Below are 13,285 nucleotides of genomic sequence, written 5' to 3'. Positions count from 1 at the left end.
TATCGTAATATAGGCTTCATAGTAGTGTTGTAATACAGACTTCATAGTGGTATTGTAAAATAGGCTTCATAGCAGTGTTGTAATACAGGCTTCATAGTGGTATTGTAATATAGGCTTCATAGTGGTGTTGAAATACATACTTCATACTGGTATTGTAATGTAGGCTTCATAGTGGTGTTGTAATATAGGCTTCATAGTGGTGTTGTAATACAGGCTTCATAGTGGTGGTGTAATACATACTTCATAGTGGTATTGTAATATAGGCTTCATAGTGGTGTTGTAATACAGCCTTCATACTGCTGTTGTAATACAGACTTCATAGTGGTATTGTAATATAGGCTTCATAGTGGTATTGTAATACAGACTTCAAAGTGGTATTGTAATACAGGCTTAATAGTGGTATTGTAATACAGACTTCATAGTGGTATTGTAATATAGGCTTCATAGTGGTGGTGTAATACAGGCTTGATAGTGGTATTGTAATATAGGCTTCACAGTAGTGTTGTAATACAGGATTCATAGTGGTGGTGTAATACAGACTTCATAGTGGTATTGTAATATAGGCGTCATAGTGGTGTTGTTCCTGCATCGAGAAAAGTGTAACCCCTGTATATATGGTCTTTCATCATACACGATTGTAACATGCCTCTGGTTGTGCATTGTGACAAAGGCACTGTGTTTTGAAATAAGGGCACTATGGCGGTGTTGTAATATAGACATTATAAAGGTTTTGTAAGATATAGTTCAGAGTGGTGTTGTGATCTAGGCATTATAGTGGTGCTGTGATGTAGGCTTCATAGTGGTATTGTAATATAGGCTTCATAGTGGTGTTGTAATACAGGCTTCATAGTGGTGTTGTAATACAGACTTCATAGTGGTATTGTAAGATAGGCTTCATAGTGGTGTTGTAATACAGTCTTCATAGTGGTATCGTAATATAGGCTTCATAGTAGTGTTGTAATACAGACTTCATAGTGGTATTGTAAAATAGGCTTCATAGCAGTGTTGTAATACAGGCTTCATAGTGGTATTGTAATATAGGCTTCATAGTGGTGTTGAAATACATACTTCATACTGGTATTGTAATGTAGGCTTCATAGTGGTGTTGTAATATAGGCTTCATAGTGGTGTTGTAATACAGGCTTCATAGTGGTGGTGTAATACATACTTCATAGTGGTATTGTAATATAGGCTTCATAGTGGTGTTGTAATACAGCCTTCATACTGCTGTTGTAATACAGACTTCATAGTGGTATTGTAATATAGGCTTCATAGTGGTATTGTAATACAGACTTCAAAGTGGTATTGTAATACAGGCTTAATAGTGGTATTGTAATACAGACTTCATAGTGGTATTGTAATATAGGCTTCATAGTGGTGGTGTAATACAGGCTTGATAGTGGTATTGTAATATAGGCTTCACAGTAGTGTTGTAATACAGGATTCATAGTGGTGGTGTAATACAGACTTCATAGTGGTATTGTAATATAGGCGTCATAGTGGTGTTGCAATATTGGCTTCATAGTTGTGGTGTAATACAGACTTCATAGTGGTATTGTAATATAGGCGTCATAGTGGTGTTGTAATATAGACTTCATAGTGGTATTGTAATACAGGCTTCATAGTGGTATTGTAATGTAGGCTTCATAGTGGTGTTGAAATACATACTTCATACTGGTATTGTAATATAGGCTTCATAGTGGTGGTGTAATACAGGCTTCATAGTGGTATTGTAATATAGGCTTCATAGTGGTGGAGTAATACAGACTTAATAGTGGTATTGTAATATAGGCTTCATAGTGGTGTTGTAATACAGACTTCATAGTGGTGTTGTAATACAGGCTTCATAGTGGTGTTGTAATACAGACTTCATAGTGGTATTGTAATATAGGCTTCATAGTGGTATTGTAATATAGGCTTCACAGTGGTTCATTAATATGGGCTTCACAGTGGTGGTGTAATACAGACTTCATAGTGGTATTGTAACATATGCTTCATAGTGGTATTGTAATACATGCTTCATAATGGTATTGTAGCATAGGACGCATAGTGGTGTTGTAATACAGGCTTCATAGTGGTATTGTAACATAGGCTTCATAGTAGTATTGCAATACAGACTTCATAGTGGTATTGTAACATAGGCTTCATAGTAGTGTTGTAATACAGGCTTCATAGTGGTATTGTAATATAGGCCTCATAGTGGTGTTGTAATACAGGCTTTATAGTGGTATTGTAATATAGGCTTCATAGTGGTGGTGTAATACAGACTTCATAATGGTATTGTAATATAGGTTACATAGTGATGTTGTAATACAGGCTTCATAGTGGTAATGTAATATAGGCTTCATAGTAGTGTTGTAATACAGACTTCATAGTGGTATTGTAATACAGGCTTGGTAGTAGTGTTGTAATACAGACTTGATAGTGGTATTGTAATAAAGGCTTCATAGTGGTGGAGTAATACAGACTACATAGTGGTTTTGTAATACAGGCTTCATAGTGGTGGTGTAATACAGTCTTGATAGTGGTATTGTAATATAGGCTTCATAGTGGTGGAGTAATACAGGCTTCATAGTGGTGTTGTAGTATGGGCTTCATAGTGGTGTTGTCATACAGATTTCATAGTGGTATTGTAATATAGGCTTCATAGTGGTGTTGTAATATAGGCTTTATAGTGATGTTGTAATATAGGCTTCAAAGTGGTGTTGTAATGCAAGCTTCATAGTGGCATTGTAATACAGGCTTCATAGTGGTGGTGTAATACAGGATTCATAGTGGTGTTGTGATGTAGGCTTCATAGTGGTATTGTAATACATTCTTCATAGTGGTATTGTAATGTAGGCTTCATAGTGGTGTTGTAATACAGACTTCATAGTGGTATTGTAATATAGGCTTCATAGTTGTGGTGTAATACAGACTTCATAGTGGTATTGTAATATAGGCGTCATAGTGGTGTTGTAATATAGACTTCATAGTGGTTTTGTAATACAGGTTTCATAGTGGTATTGTAATATAGGCTTCATAGTGGTGTTGTGATACAGACTTCATAGTGGTATTGTAATATAGCCTTGATAGTGGTATTGTAATATAGGCTTCATAGTGGTATATTAATATGGGCTTCACAGTGGTGGTGTAATACAGACATCATAGTGGTATTGTAACATATGCTTCATAGTGATATTGTAATACATGCTTAATAATTTTATTGTAATATAGGTTACATAGTGGTGTTGTAATACAGGCTTCATAGTGGTATTGTAATATAGGCGTCATAGTGGTGGTGTAATACAGACTTCATAGTGGTATTGTAGTACAGGCTTTTTAGTGGTATTGTAATACAGGCTTCATAGTGGTATTGTAATATAGGCTTCATAGTGGTGGTGTAATGCAGACTTCATAGTGGTATTGTAATATAGGCTTCATAGTGGTATTGTAATACAGACTTCATAGTGGTATTGTAATATAGGCTTCATAGTGGTACTGTAATACAGGCTTGATAGTGGTATTTTAATATAGGCGTCATAGTGGTGTTGTAATACAGACTTGATAGTGGTATTGTAACACAGGCTTCATAGTGGTGTTGTATTGCATGCTTCATAGTGGCATTGTGATACAGGCTTCATAGTGGTTGTGTAATACAGGCTTGATAGTGGTATTGTATTATAGGCTTCATAGTGGTGTTGTAATGCAGGCTTCATAGTGGTATTGTAATGCAGGCTTCATAGTGGTGGTGTAATACAGGCTTCAAAGTGGTGGAGTAATACAGACTTCATAGTGGTATTGTAACATATGCTTCATAGTGGTATTGTAATACATGCTTCATAATGGTTTTGTAATATAGGTTACATAGTGATGTTGTAATATGGGCTTCATAGTGGTAATGTAATATAGGCTTCATAGTAGTGTTGTAATACAGACTTCATAGTGGTATTGTAATACAGGCTTGATAGTAGTGTTGTAATACAGACTTGATAGTGGTATTGTAATAAAGGCTTCATAGTAGTGTTGTAATACAGACTTCATAGTGGCATTGTAATACAGGCTTCAAAGTGGTGGTGTAATACAGGCTTGATAGTGGTATTGTAATATAGGCTTCATAGTGGTGGAGTAATACAGGCTTCATAGTGGTGTTGTAATATGGGCTTCATAGTGGTGTTGTCATACAGATTTCATAGTGGTATTGTAATATAGGCTTCATAGTGGTGTTGTAATATAGGCTTTATAGTGGTGTTGTAATGTAGGCTTCAAAGTGGTGTTGTAATGCAAGCTTCATAGTGGCATTGTAATACAGGCTTCATAGTGGTGGTGTAATACAGGATTCATAGTGGTGTTGTGATGTAGGCTTCATGGTGTTATTGTAATACATTCTTCATAGTGGTATTGTAATGTAGGCTTCATAGTGGTGTTGTAATACAGACTTCATAGTGGTATTGTAATATAGGCTTCATAGTGGTGGTGTAACACAGACTTCATAGTGGTATTGTAATATAGGCGTCATAGTGGTGTTGTAATATAGACTTCATAGTGGTTTTGTAATACAGGTTTCATAGTGGTATTGTAATATAGGCTTCATAGTGGTGTTGTGATACAGACTTCATAGTGGTATTGTAATATAGCCTTGATAGTGGTATTGTAATATAGGCTTCATAGTGGTATATTAATATGGGCTTCACAGTGGTGGTGTAATACAGACATCATAGTGGTATTGTAACATATGCTTCATAGTGATATTGTAATACATGCTTAATAATTTTATTGTAATATAGGTTACATAGTGGTGTTGTAATACAGGCTTCATAGTGGTATTGTAATATAGGCGTCATAGTGGTGGTGTAATACAGACTTCATAGTGGTATTGTAATACAGGCTTCATAGTGGTATTGTAATACAGGCTTCATAGTGGTATTGTAATATAGGCTTCATAGTGGTGGTGTAATGCAGACTTCATAGTGGTATTGTAATACAGGCTTCATAGTGGTATTGTAATACAGACTTCATAGTGGTATTGTAATATAGGCTTCATAGTGGTGCTGTAATACAGGCTTGATAGTGGTATTTTAATATAGGCGTCATAGTGGTGTTGTAATATAGACTTCATAGTGGTTTTGTAATACAGGCTTCATAGTGGTGTTGTAATGTAGGCTTCATAGTGGTGTTGTAATACAGACTTCATAGTGGCATTGTAATACAGGCTTCATAGTGGTATTGTAATATAGGCTTAATAGTGGTGGAGTAATACAGACTTCATAGTGGTTTTGTAATACAGACTTGATAGTGGTATTGTAACACAGGCTTGATAGTGGTGTTGTATTGCAAGCTTCATAGTGGCATTGTGATACAGGCTTCATAGTGGTTGTGTAATAGAGGCTTGATAGTGGTATTGTAATATAGGCTTCATAGTGGTGGAGTAATACAGAGTTCATAGTGGTATTGTAATATAGGCTTCATAGTGGTGGTGTAATACAGACTTCATATTGGTATTGTAAAATAGGCTTCATCGTGGTGTTGTAATACAGACTTCATAGTGGTATTGTAATATAGGCTTCATAGTGGTATTGTAATATAGGCTTTATAGTGGTATTGTAATATGGGCTTCATAGTGGTGTTGTAATGCAAGCTTCATAGTGGCATTGTAATACAGGCTTCATAGTGGTGGTGTAATACAGACTTCATAGTGGTGTTGTAATATAGGCTTCATAGTGGTATTGTAATACAGACTTCATAGTGGTTTTGTAATACAGGCTTGATAATGGTGTTGTATAGGCTTGATAGTGGTGTTGTATTGCAAGCTTCATAGTGGCATTGTATTACAGGCTTCATAGTGGTTGTGTAATACAGGCTTGATAGTGGTATTGTAATATAGGCTTCATAGTGGTGGTGTAATACAGACTTCATAGTGGTATTGTAATATAGGCGTCATAGTGGTGTTGTAATATAGGCTTCATAGTGGTCTTGTAATACAGGCTTCATAGTGGTGGTGTAATGTAGGCTTCATAGTGGTATTGTAATATAGGCTTCATAGTGGTGTTGTAATACAAGCTTCATAGTGGTATTGTAACACTGGCTTCATAGTGGTGTTGTAATGCAAGCTTCATAGTGGCATTGTAATACAGGCTTCATAGTGGTGGTGTAATACAGACTTCATAGTGGTGTTGTAATATAGGCTTCATAGTGGTATTGTTATACAGACTTCATAGTGGTTTTGTAATACAGGCTTGATAATGGTATTGTATAGGCTTGATAGTGGTGTTGTATTGCAAGCTTCATAGTGGCATTGTATTACAGGCTTCATAGTGGTTGTGTAATACAGGCTTGATAGTGGTATTGTAATATAGGCTTCATAGTGGTGGTGTAATACAGAGTTCATAGTGGTATTGTAATATAGGCGTCATAGTGGTGTTGTAATATAGACTTCATAGTGGTTTTGTAATACAGGCTTCATAGTGGTGGTGTAACACAGGCTTGATAGTGGTATTGTAATATAGGCTTCATAGTGGTGTTGTAATGCAAGCTTCATAGTGGTATTGTAATGCAGGCTTCATAGTGGCGGTGTAATACAGGCTTGATAGTGGTATTGTAATATAGGCTTCATAGTGGTGGAGTAATACAGACTTCATAGTGGTATTGTAACATATGCTTCATAGTGGTATTGTAATACATGCTTCATAATGGTTTTGTAATATAGGTTACATAGTGGTGTTGTAATACAGGCTTCATAGTGGTATTGCAAAATAGACTTCATAGTGGTGGTGTAACACAGGGTTGATAGTGGTATTGTAATATCAGCTTCAGAGTGGTGTTGTAATGCAAGCTTCATAGTGGCATTGTAATACAGGCTTCATAGTGGTGGTGTAATACAGACTTCATAGTGGTATTGTAATATAGGCTTAATAGTGGTATTGTAATACAGACTTCATAGTGGTATTGTAATATAGGTTTCATAGTGGTGTTGTAATACAAGCTTCATAGTGGTATTGTAATATAGGCTTCATAGTGGTATTGTAATATAGGCTTTATAGTGGTATTGTAATATAGGCTTCATAGTGGTGTTGTAATATAGGCTTTATAGTGGTATTGTAATATAGGCTTCATAGTGGTGTTGTAATGTAGGCTTCATAGTGGTTTTGTAATACAGGCTTCATAGTGGTTTTGTAATACAGGCTTCATAGTGGTGTTGTAGTGTAGGCTTCATCGTGGTATTGTAATATAGGCTTCATAGTGTTGTTGTAATACAGACTTCATTGAGGTATTGTAATATAGTCTTCATAGTGGTGGAGTTATATAGACTTCATAGTGGTATTGTAATATAGGCTTCATGGTGGTGGTGTAATACAGGCTTCATAGTGGTATTGTAATATAGGCTTCATAGTGGTGTTGTAATACAGACTTCATAGTGGTATTGTAATATGGGCTTAATAGTGGTGCTGTAATACAGGCTTCATAGTGGTATTGTAATATAGGCTTCATAGTGGTGTTGTAATATAGGCTTCATAGTGGTATTGTAATATAGGCTTCATAGTGGTGGAGTTATACAGACGTCATAGTTGTATTGTAATATAGGCTTGATAGTGGTGGTGTAATGCAGGCTTCATAGTGGTGTTGTAATAAAGGCTTCATAGTGGTATTGTAACATAGGCTTCATAGTGGTGTTGTAATACAAGCTTCATAGTTGTAACTTAGGCATTACAGTGGTGTTGATAGAGTGTCATAACACTGTGTTGGTAAATATGTGGATAAGCTTCATATTCGTGCTGTAAGGTATGGTCGATAGCGGCGCTGTAGCACTGTATTTTAATCTTAAAGCATTTCTGGCAATATACACGTGAGAGTGTAATATTGGTGCTGTCGCAATGACTAAATAGTGGTGCTGTGGTAAAGGTTTAATAGTGGTGCTGTGGTGAAGGTTTAATAGTGGTGCTGTGGTAAAGATGTAATAGTGGTGCTGTGGTGAAGGTGTAATAGTGGTGCTGTGGTGAAGGTTTAGTAGTGGTGCTGTGGTGAAGGTTTAATAGTAGTGCTGTGGGAAAGGTGTAATAGTGGTGCTGTGGTAAAGGTTTAATAGTGGTGCTGTGGTAAAGGTGTAATAGTGATGCTGTGGGAAAGGTGTAATAGTGGTGCTGTGGTAAAGGTTTAATAGTGGTGCTCTGGTGAAGGTGTAATAGTGGCGTTTTAACATAAAATTCCCAGTGGCATAATAATATCAGTCCTATTTCTATACTACACACTATTGTTGTGACATAAATGTACTAATATCTTCATGGTTGTGATTTCAGTTTGTAAACGTCGGGACCTATTCTTCCAGAGGTTTGGAATTGAACCTCACATCTGTTGTAATGAAAGACGGAGATAAAATTATGTCCGGCTCCTCTCTGCCGAGATCAATATGCAAAGGATACTGCAAAGAATGTGTGGAATTTGGGACCATGCCTATGGTGTTTGTGAAGGGAGACGTGTATTTGGTGGGGATATTCTCCATTCATAGTTCCGACCAAGATAACCCCTTCAACTGTGATAAGTTCCGGAGTGTCTCCAGTGATACAATTGCCCTGGAGGCGTTCCTTTATTCTGTTGAGGAGATGAGGAAAACAACAGGCCTCAAATTTGGTGCAGTTGCCTTTGATGACTGTTACAGTTCTGTTAGGCTGACCAGCATCATATCTGAGTACTTCTCCTCCATTGGTGGACCGTCACAGAGATTCGGGCATCTCGTTCCACTGAACCAGACGGTGGCTGTCATAGGTTCCTTGTCCAGTGACTCAACTATTCCTCTAGCTAGATTCTTCAATGGACTAAATATCCCAGTCTTGTCATATGCAGCCTCCAGTCCCGATTTGGACGACAGGGTCAACTTCCCCAACTTCCTGCGGACAGTTCCTAGTGATGTTGAACAAGCTAAGGCCATGGTACAGATCATTATTGAGATGGGCTGGGAGTATGTCAGTTTGCTGTACGTCAGCAATAACTATGGCACAAAAGGAATGTTGGCGTTCCAGCAACACGCTCACGCTGCAGGAATATGCGTCTCCCACCCTAAGAATATCAGTGAGAGTTCAAGTAACGGGGTTGATCGTGAACTTTTAGACGTGCTTGAGGAGCTCTTAATTGAGGACGCCCAGGTTGTTGTGTTCTTTGGTATTGACACTCGTTTCAAGGACTTCATGAAAGCAGTCAACGACCAAGAACAATACGGAAAGTTTGTTGTCGTTGCCAGCGAAGACTGGGGAAACAAACAGTACATCCTGGAAAGTGGTCAGAGAGCGACAAGGGGAGCAATCACGCTGAAGATACAACAGATGCTGGAACCTCCTTTCCCTGGTTTCTCTCAATCTTTGCTGTCTAAAACCCCCGGGAACAACCGCCGAAACCCTTGGTTCAAGGAATTCTGGCAAAGTCAGTTCAGTTGCAACATTCGTGGTGGCTTCAACAACATCAAAGAAAGAGAGTGTTCAGACAGTCATAGTCTTACCAGTGACAATATGAAAAATCATCTCGACAACCAGCGCGTAAAACACGTGCAGTATGCTACATATGCGGCGGGGATAGGTGTGAACAAGGTGAAGGCCACCCTGTGTCGGGATTTCGGGGACGTGTTTCCATGTCGTTTCTACTATGATTCGCTATACAGATCCAGAGTTTGGGAGACAATCCGAGAAGTGAAAAATCCACAGTCACAACTGCAGCCGTTGTTTGACAAGGACGGGAATGGAGCGATTGGGTTCACCATCTACAATGTACAAGCGGAAGTCAGTGGACAGACATATGTTGAGGTAGATAAAGTCAGGAAGCCCAATGCCTTAATATGTTGCAGTTTTAGGCTGTTTTCTAGCTGCGAGCGTAACCTGGATACCCGGGACGGGTGGGTAATGAGTTTGACACGGTTCCCGTCTCAATGCCCAGACCCGTTAGAGTCATGTGGGAGCGGTGGGGGTAGCCATGTGGTTGAAGCGTTGGTTCGTTACGCCGAGAACCTGGATTCGATTTCCTACACGGATACAATGTGTAAAGTCCAATTCTGGTCTCCCTCGACGAGATTTTGATGGACGACTGTTGAAAGCGACGTAAAACCATTCTCACTCACTATGATCACGTGACTAAGAGATTAAAGTGGATAATATGATTCTATCATGGTTCAAATGTTGTATTGTGTTTGAGGATTTCGACAAAATTTACAGTCACTTCTTTTGAATATATTACATGGAAAAGATATTAAAAATCTCGACATTTTAGCCTCCCAGCTGAAGAATATACATATATTGGCATTTCTTCCAATTTGATGTCAGGAATGTACGTAATGCGTGATCATTTCATTATAAGTAAGGGTGGGATACCCCGGTAGAAAATTGTGGACCCGTCCCAGCCCTAACTGTTTGATATATCATAATTCTGCAGTGTAAAATAATGCTCGAATTATATCATATTCTTATGTATTATTGAGTGGTAGTCAGAATTTTGTAGTCAAGACTGTAACTAGACCAGTCCCTCATTTGTATGGCACGGTTCTACTTTCGTTTAATTTACAAGGGGAAATGAAACATTTCAATAGTTGAGCTTTTGCTAGAAAAATTAAAAGCTATACGTAGAAACTGCATAAAGCTGGATGGAGGAAGGATATTTAAAACGGCGGATTCCTGTCTGGCAGTTAGAGTGAGATTTATATCTGGCCCTATACCACTACTGTCATATTGTTATGACGATCATCTGAAACCTAATGAGGCAATGTATCTTGTATGTCTATGTGAGTTGTTTTCTATAATTTCAGGGTTAGGGTTACCCTAACCCTAACCCTAAACATCTGAAACCTAATGAGGCAATGTATCTTGTATGTCTATGTGGGTTGTTTTCTATAATTTCACTGGTCATAATGAATGTATACTCCGTGTAGGTTGTGTGATATAACGTGAGTATACTGGCCAGCTCCGTGTAGGTTGTGTGATGTATTGTGAGTATACTGGCCAGCTCTGTGTAGGTTGTGTGATATATTGTGAGCATACTGGCCAGCTCTGTGCAACTTCATACAATGTGAGTATACTGGTCAGCTCTTTGTAGGTTGTGTGATACAATGTGAGTATACTGGTCAGCTCCGTGTAGGTTGTGTGATATAACGTGAGTATACTGGCCAGCTCTGTGCAACTTCATACAATGTGAGTATACTGGTCAGCTCTTTGTAGGTTGTGTGATATATTGTGAGCATACTGGCCAGCTCTGTGCAACTTCATACAATGTGAGTATACTGGTCAGCTCTTTGTAGGTTGTGTGATACAATGTGAGTATACTGGTCAGCTCCGTGTAGGTTGTGTGATATAACGTGAGTATACTGGCCAGCTCTGTGCAACTTCATACAATGTGAGTATACTGGTCAGCTCTTTGTAGGTTGTGTGATATAATGTGAGCATACTGGTCAGCTGTATGTCGATTGTGTGAGATAACGTGAGTATATTGGTCAGCTCTATGTCGATTGTGTGATATAATGTGTGTATACTGGTCAGCTCTTTGTCGATTGCTTGTGATATAACGTGAGTATACTGGCCAGCTCCGTGTAGGTTGTGTGATGTATTGTGAGTATACTGGCCAGCTCTGTGTAGGTTGTGTGATATATTGTGAGTATACTGGCCAGCTCTGTGCAACTTCATACAATGTGAGTATACTGGTCAGCTCTTTGTAGGTTGTGTGATACAATGTGAGTATACTGGTCAGCTCCGTGTAGGTTGTGTGATATAACGTGAGTATACTGGCCAGCTCTGTGCAACTTCATACAATGTGAGTATACTGGTCAGCTCTTTGTAGGTTGTGTGATATAATGTGAGTATACTGGTCAGCTCCGTGTAGGTTGTGTGATATAACGTGAGTATACTGGCCAGCTCTGTGCAACTTCATACAATGTGAGTATACTGGTCAGCTCTTTGTAGGTTGTGTGATACAAAGTGAGTATACTGGCCAGCTCCGTGTAGGTTGTGTGATATAACGTGAGTATACTGGCCAGCTCTGTGCAACTTCATACAATGTGAGTATACTGGTCAGCTCTTTGTAGGTTGTGTGATACAATGTGAGTATACTGGTCAGCTCTTTGTAGGTTGTGTGATATAATGTGAGCATACTGGTCAGCTGTATGTCGATTGTGTGAGATAACGTGAGTATATTGGTCAGCTCTATGTCGATTGTGTGATATAATGTGTGTATACTGGTCAGCTCTTTGTGGATTGCTTGTGATATAACGTGAGTATACTAGTGAGCTCTATGTCGATTGTGTGATATAATGTGAGTATACTGGTCAGCTCTTTGTCGATTGTGTGATATAATGTGTGTATACTGGTGAGTTCTACGTCGATTGTGTGATATAATGTGAGTATACTGGTCAGCTCTTTGTCGATTGTTTGTGAGATAACGTGAGTATACTAGTGAGCTCTATGTCGATTGTGTGATATAATGTGTGTATACTAGTGAGCTGCATGTCGATTGTGTGATACAATGTGAGTATACTGGTGAGCTGTATGTCGATTGTGTGATATAACGGGAGTATACTGGTCAGCTCTATGTCGATTGTGCGATATAACGTGAGTATACTGGCCAGCTCTGTGCAACTTCATACAATGTGAGTATACTGGTCAGCTCTTTGTAGGTTGTGTGATACAATGTGAGTATACTGGTCAGCTCCGTGTAGGTTGTGTGATATATTGTGAGTATACTGGCCAGCTCTGTGCAACTTCATACAATGTGAGTATACTGGTCAGCTCTTTGTAGGTTGTGTGATATAATGTGAGTATACTGGTCAGCTCCGTGTAGGTTGTGTGATATAACGTGAGTATACTGGCCAGCTCTGTGCAACTTCATACAATGTGAGTATACTGGTCAGCTCTTTGTAGGTTGTGTGATACAAAGTGAGTATACTGGTCAGCTCCGTGTAGGTTGTGTGATATAACGTGAGTATACTGGTCAGCTCTGTGCAACTTCATACAATGTGAGTATACTGGTCAGCTCTTTGTAGGTTGTGTGATATAATGTGAGTATACTGGTCAGCTCCGTGTAGGTTGTGTGATATAACGTGAGTATACTGGCCAGCTCTGTGCAACTTCATACAATGTGAGTATACTGGTCAGCTCTTTGTAGGTTGTGTGATACAATGTGAGTATACTGGTCAGCTCCGTGTAGGTTGTGTGATATAACGTGAGTATACTGGCCAGCTCTGTGCAACTTCATACAATGTGAGTATACTGGTCAGCTCTTTGTAGGTTGTGTGATATAATGTGAGCATACTGGTCAGCTGTATGTCGATTGTGTGAGATAACGT

General features: G+C 38.7%; 1 protein-coding gene across 1 annotated transcript in view; it reads left to right on the top strand.

Moving 5' to 3' along the window:
- Positions 1–13,285, top strand: part of LOC137296527 (uncharacterized) — a 55,221-nt gene that overhangs the window by 14,208 nt on the left and 27,728 nt on the right. Inside the window, exon 5 of the mRNA XM_067828328.1 lies at positions 8,274–9,767. Coding sequence (XP_067684429.1) covers positions 8,274–9,767 — 1,494 coding nt within the window. The remainder of the gene's footprint in view (positions 1–8,273; positions 9,768–13,285) is intronic.

Source organism: Haliotis asinina, chromosome 9 (assembly GCF_037392515.1).
Source record: "Haliotis asinina isolate JCU_RB_2024 chromosome 9, JCU_Hal_asi_v2, whole genome shotgun sequence".
Classification (NCBI taxonomy): Eukaryota; Metazoa; Mollusca; class Gastropoda; order Lepetellida; family Haliotidae; genus Haliotis; species Haliotis asinina.
Note: the sequence above shows the minus strand (reverse complement) of the source record. Positions and strands in the feature narration are given on the sequence as shown.